Here is a 20,332-nt window from a genome sequence, read left to right on the forward strand (position 1 = left end):
TTAGCACATAATACATAAATTTATTTCAGAGTCGGAAGAACTCCTGAACTCTGTGAGATCTGACATTGGAGGGAGAGAGGCAGTGAGTGGGGAAGAAGTCAACTCTGTCACCAGTTTTAGATCTACATTTTTCAGCAGCATTTTTTCACTTGAAGAGGCTCTTCTTTACATCAGTTTGGTGGGTTTTTTTGTTTTTGTTTTTGTCTACTCGGAGGATTAAAAAAACAAAACAAAACAGAATAATATAGTGTGATTTTGCTCTGAAATGAGAAAGGTCCGATTTCTTTGGTTGCAAGGTATGTGATCCACTCAGATAAAAAGTAAGAATTTAGTGCAGGGCGCTTGGGCCAGCAGCTCTTGTCATCCCTGCGTGGACTTCATACGTTTAGCTTCTCCTTTCATCTCTGCCTTTCTCTGCATCTGTTCTCTGCACCATTCGGCATCTCCTCTTTCTACTCAGCAGCTTCCTATACTGACTGATGGTTTCTTCTTCCTCATCACTTGTGCTTGCACAGACCACAGCTCTCGTGAAGGTGACTCTTCCAACTTCCCCTCCCAACTCAACCTGGCAAAATCCTTTCGTGTTTCTTAGTTCACATTGCTGGGGGGACAGACTGATCAGTCCAGTTTGGAGTTTCGAGCCAGGTTATCCAGAATCACCGGCGAATCATGGGGCAGCTGTGGTCAGGATGGGGCAGGGTCATGTGGAGCCTAATGAGAACACCCAAGAAGCAGGAAGCCTTGGGACTGTGGGTGCATGGGGCAGGTTCCATGGCTACTACCCTGTTCAGTGTAATCCTCCTTTGTGTGTCTGTGGCTTTCCTCACCAGCCCTGGTGAAAACAAGTCTGCAGAGAAGCTTAGTAGCTGTCATTTGTAGGTCACACAAATATTCCTATTTCTCTGGTGATACCAACTCTTAAAAATTTTCAAAGACTTTGTAAGAAGGCAGGAAAAAGGTACCTTTTCTTCAGTAAGTCAGCAAGTGGAAGAAAGCATGATCAGAAGAAGCAACAAGTAATAGCAGTGGGTGGGGGGTTGGCAAAGTAATCTGGGGGGACAAAGAGAAAATAAAGAGACTGGAGAACCAGTTTGGGGCTGAGAAATACACCCCGGGAGGATTTCGATACTATGCACTAGACCCAGACTACCCTTGTTCTACCTTCTCCTGCCTACTCACAACCGAGGGATGTGTTGGATCCCATAGATCAATATTTGGGGTGTCCTACTGCTAGGCTAGTAGGAGAAGACTAGTTCGGGAAACTTGCCCCCCATTTATGACCTCGCTTTTATAGAAAAATGCACCCTCAGGGTTGAACAGCTGACTTACAATGTATTTGTGGTGTATCATTGCCCCTACCAAGTGAGAACTGCTATAGTTAGCAATCTGGGGTTTTCACTTGCAAACCACTCAAGAATCCGTGCTTCTTGAGAAGCGGCTTCTGCTTGCCTTTCCCACAGCCTACTTTGTTCCAAGGTACAAAGTGCTACCAGGCTTTAGTCAGGTTTAGAGAAGTGACTTTAACAGGAGCTAAAAGAGATTTGCATGGTCTCTGGTAAAGGGATTAAAACTAAGTCCAAATGTTGTTAAAGCCTAAGTGATAAAACACTGGGAGCTGCTCTTTCGGTAGAAGAAAGGCAGCCATATCTCTTTGCCCCTTCTGTTTTTCTCCAGCTTCCAGAAAAGGTAGAGGGGCAACATTCCCTTCTCTCCTTTATTCCTTTCTGCACTCTGCCCCAAGAGGCTGGTTACATCCGAAAGGGCAGGGCTGTGCTGCCCACTAAAGAATGTGTTAGGTAGCTTTAGGCCAAGAGCTCAAATTTAAGTCTGATCAGAAACACCTGGTAAGGGCGCCTGGGTGGCTCAGTGGGTTAAGCCTCTGCCTTCGGCTCAGGTCATGATCTCAGGGTCCTGGGATCGAGTCCCGCATCGGGCTCTCTGCTCAGCAGGGAGCCTGCTTCCTCCTCTCTCTCTGCCTGCCTCTCTGCCTACTTGTGTTCTCTGTCAAATAAATAAATAAAATCTTTAAAAAAAAAAAGAAAGAAAGAAATACCTGGTAAAGTGGTGAATTATCCAGATCTTCTCCTGTAATTTGGTCAGCAGGTCTGGGTGTGGCCCAGGAACTTTTTTTTTTTTTTTTTTTTAATGAGCAAGCCAGATGCTTCTGGTATGGATATTTTATGTATCATATTTGGGAAAGAAAGCCTAGATCCTGGGGCAGAACCTGGCTGTACCGCTAAGATGCAGTGTGTGTGTGTGTGTGTGTGTGTGCGCGCACGTGTATGCATGTGCTTACCCTCCTTTAGCTCTGGGCTCCAGGAAAGCTTGTTGCTTACACAGGTCATACCTCGCTCAAAGGAGCTCAACATTTGAATCGGGGCCGAGGCCAAATGGAGTAATAGCTCCCACTAGCTAGGCCAAGGACCTTCCTGGGTAGAAGTCATTCTCAAATCTTGTTGCACATTGAAACAACCTGGAGAGTTTTAAAAAACACTGATGCCTGGGCCATGCTTCCAGAGAGTTTGATTTCATTGGTCTGAGTATAGTCTAGACATTTAGGATTTTTTAAAGCTCCTTAATTATTTCTGATGTGCAGCCAAAGTTGAGAACCACTGTGGCAGAGAAAGTGATTTTCATGTTCCTAAGAGCCCCGGCTAAAAATAATATTCACACTTTAACACCATAGACACCATAGAAGAAAACTTAATATTTGCCTTTCTACAAGGCAAAATGAAAAAGTATCAATAATATGTAAGTGATAATATCTTGAGTAGTGTTTACTTGTAAACATAGTCAAGGATAATGAAAATATTCTTCTGCTGGCTTCTTCCGTCCTTTGGCAAGAACGAAAGGCATGGCATGATACAACTCAAAATTCTCTAAAGCATTTCAGAGATAAAGTCAACTACACCAATACTGCTAGCTTCAAAATTTTCCTCTAAAGAATCAGGGAAGTGTTAAATCTTTATATGCTTTTTCTGCTTTTCCCTGAGACATAAATGATCAGATTCAAAGTTGATGTGGGTATAGCATTTCAAGAATATTTGTGATTTTCTTCTTCTTTTGTAGAGGTAAGTGAATGAATTTAACAGAAAACATATCAGTGGACTATAGCTTTTGAACAAATGGACAACCAGATTCTGGTCATTAGAGGAACAATGACTTCATTAAATCAGTGATATTCTGATAGGTTCACACACATTTAGTGACTAGTTTGCTTTCAACTGCTTTTTCATAACAATTTGGGTGTTTCAGATTTTGTGAAAATTAAACTATCTCTTGTCAAGACACAATATGATTCTGTATGTAAGAATAATGACATTTATCTTGGAAGTAGGCTACACGGGGCTATGTCTAAAATAGCTCGGATCCCTGCTGAAAAGTTTAAGAGATGGTAAGTCTGCTGAAAACTAAGAGTTCTGAACTGAAGATTCTTGGACAGAGTGATCCATGGACTTTGGAAAAGTCCACAAACTCTCTGAAACAGTTTATACAAATTTGAATGTATATACTGCACTCTATTTTCCTAGGAAGAGGTCCATGTCTTTCACTGGATTCTCAAAGGGGCTGTCACCACAAAAGTTTAGGACCCAGAGCTCCATATATTTAAATAGCAAATCCTCTACCGTAATCCTCCTCAGCACAGTGTATCACTGAGAACAGATACAGAAAAGGAAAAGTAGTAATAATCGACTTTGCTTTTCAACCTGGCTCTTCTTGGGTCTGGAATTATGAATGTTTGAATGATGTACTGATTGATGTACCTTGTGTCTTAGCTGACATTAATTTGCTCTAAATGAGCATCAAAAGGCTCAGCAATGGCAAAGATTCTGACTTCTGTTTCTTTTGCTATAGGTTCCATGCCATTCCAGGAAGAGTGGGCAGTTTTGACCGGCTGAGAAAAACTACTATTGGCCCGGGGGTGAGAACCTCTGCTTTTAGTTTACAGAATGGTGCAGTTTTCTGATTGTAGGGCAGAGAATAAATTTACTATTTTCCCAGCTGATTTCAGTTCCTGCATCTAATTAGATGATGTCAGCTTGAGGTAGTCATTGTCAAAGTCTGCAAATGCTAGCAAAGATGTACCTAGCTTTGCATACACCCGACATGGGAAATTATGGCTTTTTGAAATGTTAAAGAGTAATTACTTTATGAAAAAATTCCTTTAAATAGAAAGTTTCCTTAATTTTAAAATTTACAACTTACAAATATTCAACTTATAAATATTAATCCTAATTCCTTTTTGGAATTATAAGGGAATGCAGTTATATTCTAGGTGACATTTAGCCTCATTATGGGGAGGAATGTAACATTTGTTAAAATAATATTTTAAAATTAAATTTATTTAATATTATATAGTATTACCTTCCCACATTAGAGTAGGGCAGACATGAAGCTAAATTCTCCCCTGGTATGAGAAATAGGATATATGAAATTTATTTTTTATTATCAAGATTTATTATCTTGATTATCAATTTATTATCATTTATTATTATTATCATAAAATACATGATCAGTATACATAGTTTTCATGGGGACTTAAGGAGGGACAATTACATCTGCGCGTATTTAGATACGAAGTTGAACTATCATGTTTCTGTAAATTTTAATACAGTGGTTTTAGCCTTCAGGAGAGTTAGGTTGCATTTGCCTAAAGATGAAGAAAAAGAAACCTGTTTAATATTGAAAAAACCGTGTTCTTTATTTTGAAATTTGGAACTAAATGTATGATAATAGTTTTCATGTTATAAATATGGAAATTCCTACAAATGTTTAAATTTTGCCACTGCCATTCTTAAATTTGAGTGACCAGAAACTATCCAAAAATTGGTCTGTATTTGCTTTTGGTTTTCTAATCAATTAATTGACCCAAGCCATTTTCAAAGAGAGATGTCTAATTAAAACCTAAAAATGACACTCCATTTGAGCAACTCATGGCTCATGTTCTTGAACAACAACAAAAAGACAGCTAAAGACTCCTCTCTAATGCATGAGAAACGAATCAAACGCAAGCACTGTTAAAAGCTAATGATTTTTTAAAAAGCTTTAACCTTTAAAATGCCAGTAATTTTCTCCATTATAGACATATGACTATGGTGGCAAAAAGAAAAACAAATCAATTCAAGTAATCTACCTGCAAATTAAAAATAAACATGACTAGCTCCAGGACTTGTAAACGTTAGATATTAATTCTTCTTGAGGAATACAAAGTACTACTTTAGATGTCATCCCCATATGGAAGAGTGTAGATTTTTAAAAATGATTATTACTGGCATTTTAAGCCAAATTAAATTTATCAAGTATTTTCATACTTTTACCACTTTAAGATCTTTGGTAGTGGGATGTCCAGATAAAATCCCCACTGTAATTTTGGATTACACCTAGAGTCTAAGTATCTCTTAGCTTCTAAAGCTTAGGAAGAAACTCCAACTGGTATATTGTTTATTTAATCCCAAGTATTTTTAAAAATTGCTATCATGCTCCTTTTTCCCCAATGCTGGCTGATGTTCTTTTGGGGGATGCTACACTGGCCCATTGTTTACAACAACACATAGAATCTAGCAAGGCACATGTTAACAGGGCTTTAGGCTGAAGCCGGGAAAATATTTCTCCAACAATCTTTTCTCCATCCTTTCAGTAAGAGGCGGAACTCTTGAAAGCATAATGGGAAAATTGCATCAAGTGGGATATTGGGTCCTGTAAGGGTCCTACTACTCTCAAATTCTGTGAATGGAATGGATGGGAAGAATTAGTACAGCCTCCAGGTAGTGGCTGTAGCTGCTAAAGCCTGGGATAGACCTCCTTCACTGAGCTTCCTAATGTTAGTCTGGCCTCTGCCAACCTCGGGGCAGCCGGGACTTGGCCTTGCTAGTGGTAACCACAAAGGGCCGTTAGGCTCAGCTGATCATCACTGGGTGAGGAGGTGTCAAGATCACTGTAGATCTGAGTCAGGGCTAAACTAAGGATTTCTTTCTTTTCTTTGTAAAACCGCAGTTCTTGTCCCGCTTTCCTGGCTTCCTCCAACTCCCTCAGGGCCATCCGTAGCTCTTGAGAGAGGATTCCTGGCGACTCCTTCTCCTTCATGATCCAGTCCAGGGCCATGTGACTGCGCATCTTTTCATCTAGGGAATACTGGGAATAGTAGGAGATGACTTCCTGGGAGCCAAGAGACAAAGTCCAGAGTGTCAGTGAAGAGCAATAAAGGCACCTGTGCTCATGGCTTTCCAACACCTCATTTCCTTTGTCTCTGCCACCCCCTACATCCACATCCATAGGAGTTTTGCCAACAACCAAACCTCTTTGATGTTCACAAATGGAGGTCAAATCTCAAGATGCACTTCTTAAGCAAATGAAGAGCTAAGCTGATCAGGTAAAACAGAGTCACTGCAGGTTGTGTCAGAACACTACCACCAAGAATGACTCAATAATGTCCACAAACAGAACTCTGACCTTGCTAGAAAATGTCTTCCTTTGAAAATGCATTCCTTTATGCATGAATATTACTACTTCACTGATTCCTTGAACTCTTTTACCCAACATTATCTCTGTCAGCAATGTAGAGAGGCAGAACAATTATATGGAAGGGTTAGGGCAGAATTCAGTTTAGTCACACCCATTGCAGAGAGCAGGAGGCTTTGAGTCAGGACAAGGCTTAGAAACCAAGGAGGGTTAATTTCCTAACTGCTGTTTTGTTAGCGTAAGGAAGATAGATGGCAGTCCAAATGGTTCACAGAAACTACAGAAAGAACTTTAAGAATGTACTGTGGAATGTAGGCATTATCAATAATGATAATCATAATAATGTACATTGTCTGTTCTGTATATTAGTCGAAATGAATCACTACTTGTCAATTCTCATGTGAGAAATCTGCCAATACATTGTAACATCATGTACAGGTTTAATGGATATACTTTAAGAAGATCTCCTAGAGTGGATGCATTGCTTACTTTTATTTTCAAGAGCATATGGTATTTATTTATGACCTTAACAAATTAAAAACAACCATGGAAAAGTGTTTATAACCAACCCAGCGAATTTCAAAGACCTTTTATAAAATCAAAGGAAAAGAAAAAAATAGCCCTAGCCATTGTCAACTACTCATTTCTTTTCCATCTTTGACATTTTGAAAGCCAGACTTTCTAACCAAAGAACAACTAAAAAACTCCTGGGGCTGCAGTGCATGGAAAACTTATATCCACCCACATCTAGCTGACTGGTAGAGGCTTTAATCCTCATACAAATTCCTGTTAGCAAATTCTCAAAAATAAATGGCTATCTTTCAAACTCCACTGGTGCAAAAAGGAAAGATGAATCTTGCAGGATAGAAGGTGAAAACTGTCAATGACATAGGAGGGGATTTGCCTTTGCCATTAAAAAAAGGGGGGAAGGGTGCCTCTCATAGGTAATGAAGAAATAGTGACACCTTGTTTCTGAAAAATAAAGAAGAAACTTCCAGACCAAAAAATTGAGGTGACTGAATGCCAGCTTGCCCAACTTTATAATCATTTTTGTTGTCTTCTGGGGACTTTTGGTGGGGGTGAGAAAAATCTTCCTGCTACAATCAACTTTAGTACTCTTTAGTGAGGCGGTTCAAAAGTAGTACATTCTCAAATTTCTTTTTCTTTTTTTAATGTATTAATTATTTTTACTGTATAATATATTTATTTATTTACTTACTTACATATAATATATTATTTGCTTCAAGGGTACAGGTCTGTGAATCATCAGTCTTACACAATTCACAGCACTCACCATAGCACATACCTGCCTTGGAGAGTACATACCTGCCTTCTTCTAAGGCAGAACAGGTGCATAGAGAGATTGAGCATTTGACTTAGAAACCAAGTCTGTCTTAATGATCCCTCTATTAGGCATTTAGTATGGGTATCTAAATCAGTCCTATGTGTAGGCAACAATCTCCTTCGTGTGCATATTTGACCAGTCCCTGACTCAAATGGACTGTTATATATATATCTTTTCATATATCCTCTGCTCTTAATAGATAAAGTATCAGATTTAAACAGAGAAAAATCCAAATAAGGGAAATCTAGGAAGATGACAAACCCATTCTTGACTGGAAAACCTCACCTGTCGGGAACACTTTGTTTCACGAAGGGCTTTTAAGCTTCCATTCCAGTGCAATAGTTGGAAAATGGTCATCAGCTCCTACAAAACAAACACCTGTCATTACTCTCAAAGCAGAAATGTGAAAGTGTGGTTTCACTTCCTTGTGGAGCATAAAGAATAACACAGAAGACATTGGGAGATGGAGAGGAGAAGTGAGTTGGCAGGGGGAGGGGGAGACAAACTATGAAAGACTGTGGACTCTGAGAAACAAACTGAGGGTTTTGGAGGGGAGAGAGGTGGGGGGTTGGGTGAGCCCAGTGGTGGGTATTAAGGAGGGCACGGAGTGCATGGGGCACTGGGTGTGGTGCATGAATTATGGATCACTGAAGAAAAAATTAAATTAAATTTAAAAAAAGAAAGTGTGAAAGCTGGGTAGGGCATAACTCTGATTCCCAGTTATCTCAGGGAAACAGAATATACAATATCATTGGAATGCTTAAAGACCTTTCAAACACCAGAGTCCCCAAGCCTCTGGAGCATTCTTCCTTCCTTCCTCTGTTCTATCCATATTTGCACTATAAAATGACTAAGTAGTTGACAAATATCTTTCAACATGAAAAGTACATATGCTTGGGGTCCCTGGGTGGTTCAGTTGGTTAAGGGTCGGGCTCTTGATTTTAGCTCAGGTCTTGATCTCATGGTTGTGAGATGGGAGCCCTGCATCAACCTTAGCCTGGGCATGGAGCCTGCTTAAGATTCTCTCTCTTCTTTCTTCTCCTCTGCCTCTCCCCACCAACTCTCCAAAAATAAAAACAAAAAATAAAATAACAATACATATGCTCTAACAATTCTACCCCCAAGAAGTTATCTAAATATATCAGCACATCTCAGAATAATATGTAGGTAAAATTTTTCATTGTACTGTTTTTAAAATTGCCTGAGGTTGAAAATTGAAAATATTTTAAGTGCTTATTTTTATTTTTTAAGGATTTATTTAAATAGCGAATCCTCCACTGTGATCCTCCTCAGCACAGGGTATCACTGAGAACAAGATACAGAAAAGGAAAAGTCGCAATAATCGACTTTGCTTTTCAACCTGGCTCTTCTGGAGTCTGGAGTTATGAATGTGTGAATAATGTACTGACAGGTACTGATTGATGTACCTTGTGTCTTAGCTGACATTAATTTGCTCTAAATGAGCATCAAAGGGCTCAGCAATGGCAAAGATTCTGACTTCTGTTTCTTTTGCTATAGGTTTCATGCCATTCCAGGAAGAGTGGGCAGTTTTCACTGGCTGAGAAAAACTGCCATTGGCCAAGGGGCAAGAACCTCTGCTTTTAGTTTACAGAATGGTGCAGTTTTCTGATTGTAGGGCAGAGAATAAATTTACTATTTTCCCAGCTGATTTCAGTTCCTACACCTAATTAGATGGTGTCATTTGAGGTGGACATCATCAAAACATTTTTTTTTAGGAGCGCCTAGGTTGCTCAGTTGGTTAAGCATCTGCCTTCAGCTCAGGTCTTGATCCCAGAGTCCTGGGATCAAGCCCCACATCAGGCTACTTTCTCAGTGGGGAGTTTACCCCCCTCCTTGCTCATGCTCTCTCTCTCAAATAAATATAATCTTAAAGAAAATTTTTAAAGATTTATTCATTGTGTGTGTGAGTGGGGGGAGGGGCAGAGGGAGAGAATCTTCAAGCTGACAGCTGGGTGAGCACAGAGCCCAAAATAGGTTTCCATCTCACCACCCAAGAGATCATTAACTGATCCAAAACTGACTCAGATGCTTAGCTGACTGAGTCATCCAGGCACTACTCACATGCTCATTTTTTTTTTTTTTTAAGATTTTATTTATTTATTTGACAGAGAGAGAGAGAGAGAGATCACAAGTATGCAGAGAGGCAGGCAGAGAGAGATGGGGAAGCAGGCTCCCCACCCAGCAGAGAGCCCGATGCCGGGCTCGATCCCAGGACCCTGAGATCATGACCTGAGCCAAAGGCAGAAGCTCAACCCACTGAGCCACCCAGGCACCTTTAAATGCTCATTTTTAAAGGAACAGTTTTAAAAAGGACGATACTGAAGAGTAGCAGAATTTGTTGCCACCAAAATATGAGTTCAGGACATGCCACCCCAAAACACGCCGCTTTGTTATATTCGTTTTAAGCGGCAAGCACTTGAAAAACAGCAAATGGAAAGAAAGGCTTTCTCTGAACTCCCCTTATCTGCCTAAAGACACATCGTCCAGAAGGAACCCAATTATGATAAATCCCCTCCTGAGCAATTTCATCAACTGGGGAAGATTGATTCTTATCACAAAAGAAGACACAGACTAACATACCTCCCAGCTATTCTTCTAAGGGGCCATTCATCTTTCTTTCTTTTTTTTTTTTTTTAATTTTTATTTATTTATTTGACAGAGAGAAATCACAAGTATATGGAGAGGCAGGCAGAGAGAGAGAGAGAGAGAGGGAAGCAGGCTCCCTGCTGAGCAGAGAGCCCGATGCGGGACTCGATCCCAGGACCCTGAGATCATGACCTGAGCCGAAGGCAGAGGCTTAACCCACTGAGCCACCCAGGCGCCCCCATTCATCTTTCTTAAGAATCATTTACTATCTCCTAAGAGGCTTACACCCCCCTCCTCTTTCCTTATTAAGATGGTATTTGATCCTAAATTCCAAGCCACCTCAGGAAGATACTATTTTTCCCTGAGCATCTCTCATGTATACATGCAGTATATGTGTTAAAAAAAAAAAAAAACACTTCTGTTTTTCTCTTATTAATCTTTTATTACAGGGGTCTCACTTAAGAACTCAGAAGGGTAGAGAAAAAATTATTTTTCCTCCCCTACAATGAAGTCATACCACTGAATACTTTCATTCATAGAGAATGGATGAGAAGGCCCTCCTAGTTCTTTTTCTTTTTCTTTTTTTTTTTAAGATTGATTTATTTATTCGTCAGAGAAAGAGTACAAGCAGAGGGTGTGGCAGGCAGTGGGAGAAGTGGCTGATCCTGATGCAGGACTTGATCCCAAGACCCTGGGATCATGACTTGAGCTGAAGGCAGATGCTTAACCAACTGAGCCACCCAGGCGTCCCCCTCTAGGATCTAATATAAAGAATCTCTATGATGTGGTGTTGAAAGAAAAGCAAGGTGCACACCATATATACTGTGTACTAGTATTTGATTAAAAAAGAGTAGAAAATGCCTATGAATATTTGCTTGTAAATGCCTGTGAGAGTTCCTGCAAGATACAAAAGAACTGGATAACATAGTTGTTTCTGGGATAGAAACAGGAATGCCTGTGGGGCAGAAGTACAAGGGAGACCACTGACTGACATTCTTTTGTACCTTTTGAGTTTTGAATCACGTGACAATATATATTAAAGAAAACCACTTAAAGTTTTAAAAATTTCGGTCAAGAATATAGATAACATATAATGGACAAATGAAAGAAACTGTAAAATACTCCTATGTGTATAAATTCAGTCAAGAAAATGCCTGAAAATATGGATAATCAAGTAGAATTGACATTAAAACCAATCCCTAGTTTCCACACCCAATGGCCGCTGTTGAGCACAGCATTAAGATTCTGTCAGCATTCTTTTCCTTCATGATATCAAGGGCAACCTAAACTATGTAAACTCTGAAGACTGTATTTTCCTAATGTGATTAAAAGTAGCAGTCTTCAATTGAAAGATATCTGCATTTTTTCTTTTTTGGTGAAGAGACATATATTGTGTATTGACCGCACAAACCACATACACTCAACACAATTCAGGAAATTAAGGCAATTTTTGGTTATGACACTAGTTATGAAAACTTAACATTTAGACAGTTGTCCTACTGACCATTCAGAAAAGCTGATTTTTACTGTCTTTACCTCTGCTTGCTTACCAAAAATCTTAAATTATGAAAATGAGGAGACTGAAGGCATTCTAAGATTTCAGACATCTTAAAATTATTAGGTAAATTTTAAAACTATAAGATATTCAGAAAAGCAAATATCACCATTCTTATGTTGAAATTGCCAGTATAATGTAATGGGTTTTTTGTCTTCTTTTCAGTTGGGGACTTTGTCTATATTTTACTATACAGTAAGCACTCGAAGAGCTCATAGAGACTTCAGTAAAAGCAAAACCATGTGTTTCCATTAATTAAAATGCGACATGGATACCAGGGGAATTACTCCTCCTGCCCCAAACAGAGAGGCCACCATCTGCCGAGGGTCCAGGGCCCACTGCCGAGGGAAGCCGCCTCTCTCGGGCCCTCTCTCCTCCACCTCTCCCTGCCCCATCCAGATTTGCACTCTGTCACTTCACAATGATAACCTGGAATCGTGAGTGGGGTTAGTTCTATGGCCAAATCTCACATAATCTGCTTCTCATCCTGTGCTTCTCAACAAAGTAACCCCAGTGACTGAGGAGGGTAAATCTGTGCTGCCTTTCCTACTCTATCTTTAATCTTCTCACTAAAGACTTTGTAGCCATAAATATGAAAAGGAACACTTTTTATGTCCTTATAGGGGACAGTCTCTGTGTGTTACAGAATGGCCACTATTTCCAAATAAGACAGTTCTTTTGGTTTAATGTTTTAAGACTCCATTTGAATTTTTCATTGTATATGTCCATTTTTTAGAATAATAAATACCACCTCCAGTCCTCCACCTTCCCCCCCAACCCAAGTTTATAATGATTAAACTCTGTATAACCCAGAAACACGGTAACATTTGCAACATATGCCTTAGTAACATAGTCTTCCTCCAATGTCTTCTAAGGTCTCATTCTTATCTATATACTAACCATGGCCCCTCTTCCAGATAAACTCCCATCATTCTACCCAGCAAGGCTCCTAAGACTTTAAGACACACAATTCTGCTGTGAACGAGCCAGAAACCATTCTCTTGTCCCTTGGCAACGTACATCTCTCAAAAACTTCCCCACAGAGACTTGAACTGTTTTTGACTGCAGGAGAGTCATCCCCACACCCCTTCTGGCTTGTCTAAATTTCTATTCCATCCCCAAGGAGTTTTTGTTGTAACATAACTGCCTCTTTCTCAGTGTTGTTCTCATTCCTAAAATCCCACAGGGAAAATCACCTTCTTTCTGCCTTTGTACATGATGTCCCAGTCTAGCTCTTATCCTTCTCTGTAGAGATACTACTCTTACCATCACTATGTAACATATATGGAAATATCGCCACATTCTTCGTGTCTCACCTCTTTATTTTCCCCTCATAAGACCAAATTCACTATCCTCAGATCTTCCTGAAGCTGTATGAGCCCAGGAAATCCTTGTACGCCTCTCACGGATTCACGGATTCCATCAGAAATCCTTGCACTATAATAGACTGGCAAGGAGAGAGCTGTGGACTTCAGTAAGGACTTCCTAGTTTCACCAGGATTCCTTGTAGCCTGGTTTTCACAGTTTTTCACTGTTTTTCTGTCAAAGCCTTATCACTTTAAAGGAAATCCATTTGGTGAGCTATCTGTCCTGCTCCTCATGCAAGTCTTTGGGCTGTGCTATTTGTTATGTGGCTGATCTAGAACCCCGAGGAATTAGGGTAGGCTGACGGACAAACAAGAAGCTGGCATATAAGTTGGGTTGGGACTACTTTGAGGAGAGTGAAGCAAGATTAAAGCTGAATCATGAAAGTTCAGGGTCTTTTATTTAAAATTCTGTCTTTAGGAGCACATGGGTGTCTCAGTCCGTTAAACATCTGCTTTCGACTCAGGTCATGATCTCGGGGTCCTGGGATCAAGCCCCATGTCAGGCTCCCTGCTCAGTGGGGAGCCTGCTTCTCTCTCTCCCTCTGCCCCTACACCCTACTCTCTATCGCGCGCGCGCTTGAGGAAATAAAATCTTTTTAAAAACATTCTGTCTTTATTTAAAATTTTGATATTTTGTTGTGAATTTTTACACATTCATTTTAAGTTTTTAAAATAGTGCATTATAATATTGTCTTGATCACTGAGTTTTTTGACACTCCTTTAAATTTTTTGCCTGAGGTGAAGGCCTAACTCTCCTTACCCTAGTCTGGTCCCTTCTGGTCAGTCTGTCTCAGGGACAATGCCGGCCTCATGAGCCTGGGGTGGCAGTCACAACAGGCCCTGTGTGGGCAGTCACACAGGACCCCAAGCTTGATTTCATGCTCCACTGACTTGAAATTCTTAGTAATTTTTTCACAAAAGGCACTGGATTTTCACTTTGTTTGGGCCCCAACAATGATGTGGCCAGTCCCGACCAGTAAGGTAAATTTGAAATCAAATGGAGAAGAAAGCTCTGTGATTTCTGCAAGTTGCAGCTTTCATTCTACAGCTTTCCTGGTTCTATTTGTCATTCATTCTGTTTAAACCACCAACAGCTGGGCTCTGTCCTCACAGTGCTTCCTGGTGTTTCTCCTATCAGGAGCAATGTTTGCCTTTTCAGCTACTTCGTGGGGAGAAAATGCACTATGCTTCTCTCTGGAACTTTGTCTGGGAGACTCGCTTGGTTCTGTGATTCATCAGAAATAAGAAAAACAAACACTGTAAATGGAGAACTTGAAAAACAGGTGGGCACCATCTCCCCCCCTCCAAGAGAATGGATTTAAGAGGAAATTTGTTTATGGGATGAGGTTTTAAAAGGCGACCTGGAGAATTTAGCAAAGACGTAAATAAACAACTCGTTCTTGGACTGCATTAGGCTTCAGAATAAATGTATTAACCAGCTTCAGTCAAAGTCCGTCTCAAATCTGACCTTGACCAGACCCAGTGGCTAGTGCTGTCGCCATCCCTCCCCCCCAAATGCCAGGCAGTTTTCTGTATGGCGAGGCTATTCCGCTTCCCTCCCACGAAGTAAAGGTAAGCAGAAGCCTATCATGTTTCCTCTGAGGGCTGCCTCCTTGACAGCCTCCCTAGAAAGCCTGCAGGCAGTCAGGAGACACCGGCCTTGTTTTTACACAGGATAGTCTTCCGTAGCTAGATACAGACACACATCCATTACCCACCAGGGCACTGAAGTGCTGTGTTGGCTACAAACAGCCCCGGGGTCTGTGGTCAATTTCCATTATGTGCAGAAACAAGCTGATGTATTTAACCCAGGCCACCAAGGAATGTGCTGGACCCAGCAGGCAACCTCAGACTGGCGGAAGGAAAAGGGATGTGTTCCATGGCCCTCCTAGTGGGTTGCCAGCATCCCTACTGGGGGACCGAGTTTGGATTTTTCCTGCCCTCACATCTTCCTCTTCCTGTGCCCCCCATCCTGCTCCCAGCCTCTTTTATGAGAATTTATGAAGCATTTCCACAGTTTGCTTCAAGTTATTATTTCACATATTTAAGTAACTTACTACATAGACCACACAGAAAACATACAGCCCATTGCGGGGTGATTAAGAATTACTAAAAGGTGGTTGAGTACAGCCATTCATAGTACTTGGACAAAATTTCAATAATTTTTTAAAAATCTTACCTTCTCCATATTTGGGAGACTAATTTGATTGCATTCAAAGCTCATTCTTAATTTTCTGAAAAGAGCTACTAAATCACATATAAGTTACTACGTACCAGGGCAGGCAACATTCATTTTATAATAAGAGATGTAAAATATTCTTTTGTTGGGATTGAGAGGAGAGGAATTAAGATAAATGACATTCTTCCTTGGGGGAAATTACTATACTAGATGCTATGTTTTACATGTTATGTCAATTCTACAAAAATCCTACACAATGGGCATTATGATTCTTGTATTATAGATGAGAAAACTGAGTCTCAGATAATTAATGTGCACAGGCAGGAAGTGGTAGAGCAGATTTCACACACAGTTCTGTTCAGTTTGTAAAAATTCTCTTGTGTTATGCTCCTCTCTTTTGTTTTTTACTCTCCTCGACCTTAGATCATTATGGGGGAAAAAGTATGGGCCCTTTATAGTTCCACCCTTTTATTCTATAACAAGAGGCCTGAAATGTTTGCAGGGAGTTGCCTTGTCTTCATTTGAAACCTTTAAGTTAGATCAAGTTGTCAAGGGAATCCATCCGGTAGTATGGCATTTCAAGTGAAGTGGTCCTTCTTCAGAAGTATGTATGGTAATAGTTGTCGGTCTTCACTGAGTGTTTACCATATGCCAGGAACTGTTCTGGACTCTTTAAATTATTGTCCCATTTAATGCTCACATGGGCACTGGGAGGTAACACTAGTACTATTAGTCTCCCTAATAGACATGTAATGAGGAAACAGATTGAGAGGTGAAAAGTTGACTTGAGCCAAGCTAAAGTGGACCAGCCCGCTTCAGCGGCTGAACTCAGAATCAATGTCTGTCTATTCCAGAGGGTAGGATTTAGGGATACCTGGTGTCTTCAAACCCAAGGCAATCAACATCAAAATTCAGTGAAACCACTGCCACTTAAAAAAAACCTGGATGACCAAATGAAGAGGGAGTATTTTTGCTTCAGCTAAACATGGGGACTAATGACAAAAAATATTGATTTTTTAATAAATGGGCAGGAGGTATCTACGTATCTACCTGCAAAGTGACTATGCCACTGTAGTCCAGAAACAGTCTGAAAGGTATTTGAAAGCTCGTGGTTTCAGGGCGCAGATGAAACACTGTTGTAATTTACACTATGATGAATTTTTTGTTCCATAAAACTTGTATCTCTGATTGCTTCTGGGACTCTAACCTAAAGCAACAGAAATACTGGGGGCACAATCTCTTCATCATAACACCGTGTATTGAGTCCTACTAGCATTATATAAATGCGGCTATTCAACATTCAAAGTTAGTTTTTTTAGAGAGCACACATTTCATGCCCAATCACTGCTGAATTTTCATCTGCCCAGCCCATAAAAGATAAGAGTTGGGGGTGTGAGCTGAGAAATCAGACTGTGGGTCCTTGTTCTGCAATTGACTGAGCTATACAGCACTCCTTCCTACAACGATGACTTGGGGATAGTAAATACTCATGTTTGTCATGAATGTTAAACTACATTTGTTAAATGCTTAGTACAGTGAGCACAGTGTCAGAGAAAGTAAGCATCCAATCACTGTTGGCTACTATTATTCTTATGCTAATGTTATTCAGGCAGTTATTTAATTTGCAAATAATAGGTAGTATTGTTCCTCAGCTCTTTACTGCTTGTCAGCAGTGGATGAAACAGGATTACAGTTTGCTGAATGTTTTGATCTAGTTAACAATGGGTGGTGGCTGATCTTGTTTAATGGAAATGCCAGAACTGAGGGGGGCATTGTTTAATGTACAGTACAGACAACTACCTCTATGACTTCGGAAAATTAAAATTAAAAACCAAATGGTCACAACCAACACTTCAAACTGTTCAACTGGCTTAAAAGGGAACTTTGTACTGAAAAGCTGGTGAAATGTTGCAGGTCAGATGGTGGGGTTCCCCAGCTGTTTCGTAGATGTAAGTGCTTTACTCTGCTTCAAGAAAGCAAAGACTTTGCCTTGCTTGCTTGTTTGTTTTAGCCTCCTTTGGGTGTGGCTAAGACAGAGCTACCATGCTGAAGTCAAAGAGGGTTAAATTAAAGTGACCCAAACAACAGCAACAACAAAAAGACTAGATTTTTGGGACAGGAGATGTTAACGATAAGAGTGGCATTCTCCAGGTTTTCTGGATTGAGTAGCGAAATAAACATGAAGCAGGAAGTCAGGTACCTGGAACTCCAGCATGGTCTTCCCCATGTTTGACTCCAACATGTAGTGGTAGGCTCCAATACTGGTGCTGGGGTCATCTGCATCATCCAAAGTGCCCTTGGGAAGAAACCAGAAAAGGAAAATATTAGGATTTTTCACTCTTCTTCTTTTGTGGTCATGAGCTGATGCTGTGGCCCTACAGTGAAACTTCTATTATATTGAGCCTTCAGGGGTGCATCCTACAACTAGGTCTCCAGCTGATTTGGGATAAAGTTCTTAATCTCACCATGACTCAGAGTAAAGAAGATTTTTATAACCAATCTGAACATTCATTCAAATGTTAACTGATTATATATTTGCTAAAAGAATAATTTTCCCAAAGTAGAAATTCCTGTATCTTTGCACAAAGTTTTTGTTGTTGATGGTGGTAATGTTAGAGTGGTTGCCCTCTGGAAGGCTGCCTTCGTCAGTGTGAAATCTTGAAATGCTGACCTTGTTCTGATTTGATGGTAACCAGGCGAGATTATATAACTGACTGGGAAAGAATTCTCTGATTGTTTGGACCATTCATATTTTATTGCCATGATTCTTAATGGGAGCTTTTTATAATACGCTGGTGTTTGACCTAGAGACACGGATCTTGGTATATATTTTTTTCACATCTGGACTCCTTAATCTTTAGGAAACAAAGTGGGTGGGGGTAACGAGTAGAAATGAAATCGCCCTTCAGTTTGGTTAGGGGTAGTGGCAGGAAAAAAAGCTAACGCAAGTGCTGGAGTGGCAGTGAGGTCTATCCTGCAGGATCCCAGGGCCTCGGATTTCTGGGAAGGTGGGCTATGCCTTTGTGAGGCTGAACAAACAACTGCCAGCATCAGATAGCAGCAAATTTACAGCTTCTGGATGCAATAACATTAACATGCTGCTGTTGAAATATTTATGTTGGCTTTTTAAATATCCCAGAGGAAATCCATCCAGAAGCCTGCAAACTTTATATATTCTCTTCCTTAGAAATTTCCATGAAAAAATGATAAATTACATTTACACTGAGGGCCCCTCCATGCTCCTGAGTAAATTCCACACATATGAATCAGGCATCATTTTCCTAACTTCTCTTCCTCAAAGGCCCTTGAAATTTACAAGTCAAGGAAATAAAAGCTTCCTTTCATCCTGACAGCAGATCCAGAACAGATCTCCCTGATGTCTCCTTGCCAGGTCAACCACTCTCTGTCCCCTGCCCATTCTCTTATCTGTTCTGTGAGTGACAAGAGCTTTTATGAGGGAAAAAGAAACAGAAGGGTCACTGCTAGAGTGATAATGTGTCCTTCATTTTCAGCAGCTTCTCCAAAATGATAGAACCTTTATAATGAGATTAAGGTGATCAGAGAATGTGCATCTTAGATGGGGTTTGTCCATGCTAAAGGCAAAGCCAGGAGGTGGCAAAGCCAGGAGGTGGCTAATTTCCTCAGTAATGCCAAGTTTCTGCCTTTGGTGGACACACAAGGAGACACCTGCCATAGTGGGAAGCCAAGGCTTCCTCCATTGTTTGTAACTGGTAGGTATCAAGTATCAGAAGTTCTAAATAATTCATGGTGCGAATCATCTACTCCTGGATTGCTGAGTATATATTCTATCTAAATTTCCAAGACAAGAGATTTTGCTCTTAAAGCATTTTGCATTAATTATGGCCATTAACAGAAATTTTCTCTGAAAAAAAAAATTTCAGTTCTCTGAAAGAATTAATAGTAAGCATAATAATTTAAGAGCTAAAAAATTGGACATATGCTTTTTCCATTTCTAAGCAGTCAGCCTTTCCTTAAAAATACAGGTTGCAGGATCCCCACAGTGACTGGGGAATTGGCACTTTTAATAAGCACTTAGGATAATTTTTATGATTAGTCAAGTTTGGGGAAAAAATAAGCTAGTTTATCTCTAGATTAAAGCAGTATTCAATTGCATGCATTCCCGGGCCCTAAAAAAATCAATACTTTTCAAACAGCAAACATTCAAATAAATAAATCAGGATGGATCAAACTATCTACTTTGATTTAAAATTTGATTAATGGTCATCCAGGGCAGCTAAAAAATATTTCTGAGATGTGGCATAGGGAACCAGCTCCAATTTCTTGATTTTCAATCCAAGTGTTCATTTTGTTGAAGATCAATGATTTCATGGGTCAAAATGAAGCCTGCACAATTCTTTCACTCTCTCTCTCTCTCTCTCTTTTTTTTTAAAGTAAACTCTCTGCCCAGTGTGAGGCTGAAACTCATGACCAAGCCAGCCAGTCTTCCTAAACTTGCTCAGTTCTCAATGAATTTGCTCACTTTAGTATTTCCCTAGATTCAAGGGCCTTGATGTCTCAGTGCATCCAGCTCTCTACCCTGCTGGGTACTCACACTGGTGGAGGCGACTGCTTCCTGCACACTTTCCACAATGAATTCCTTAGTGATCCTTCGAGAGGGCAGCTCATTGAAGAGGGAGTTGATTAAGGCCACTTTCGCTGCATCCCGTCTGGCCTCAGCTCTACTTAAGCAGCACTTGAGAAGGGAAGGAGAAAGGAAATTATTACAGGATTTGGCATCTTACCATTTTTGTCACTGCCTTCGTGGATTTCTGGACATTTTCATTTGTACATTACTCTGC

At 40.3% G+C, this 20,332-nt stretch overlaps 1 protein-coding gene across 1 annotated transcript in view; it reads right to left on the reverse strand.

Annotated features, from left to right (window-relative positions):
* Positions 1-4,538: 4,538 nt before the first annotated feature.
* Positions 4,539-20,332, reverse strand: part of LIX1 (limb and CNS expressed 1) — a 50,563-nt gene continuing 34,769 nt past the window's right edge. The window contains exons 3-6 of the mRNA XM_059416673.1: positions 20,086-20,226; positions 17,713-17,808; positions 8,090-8,167; positions 4,539-6,156 (exon numbers count right to left, since the gene is read on the reverse strand). Of these exons, the coding sequence (XP_059272656.1) occupies positions 5,869-6,156; positions 8,090-8,167; positions 17,713-17,808; positions 20,086-20,226 (603 nt within the window). The 3' untranslated portion in view covers positions 4,539-5,868. The remainder of the gene's footprint in view (positions 6,157-8,089; positions 8,168-17,712; positions 17,809-20,085; positions 20,227-20,332) is intronic.

The sequence above is a fragment of the Mustela nigripes genome, chromosome 12 (genome assembly GCF_022355385.1).
Source record: "Mustela nigripes isolate SB6536 chromosome 12, MUSNIG.SB6536, whole genome shotgun sequence".
Lineage (NCBI taxonomy): Eukaryota > Metazoa > Chordata > Mammalia > Carnivora > Mustelidae > Mustela > Mustela nigripes.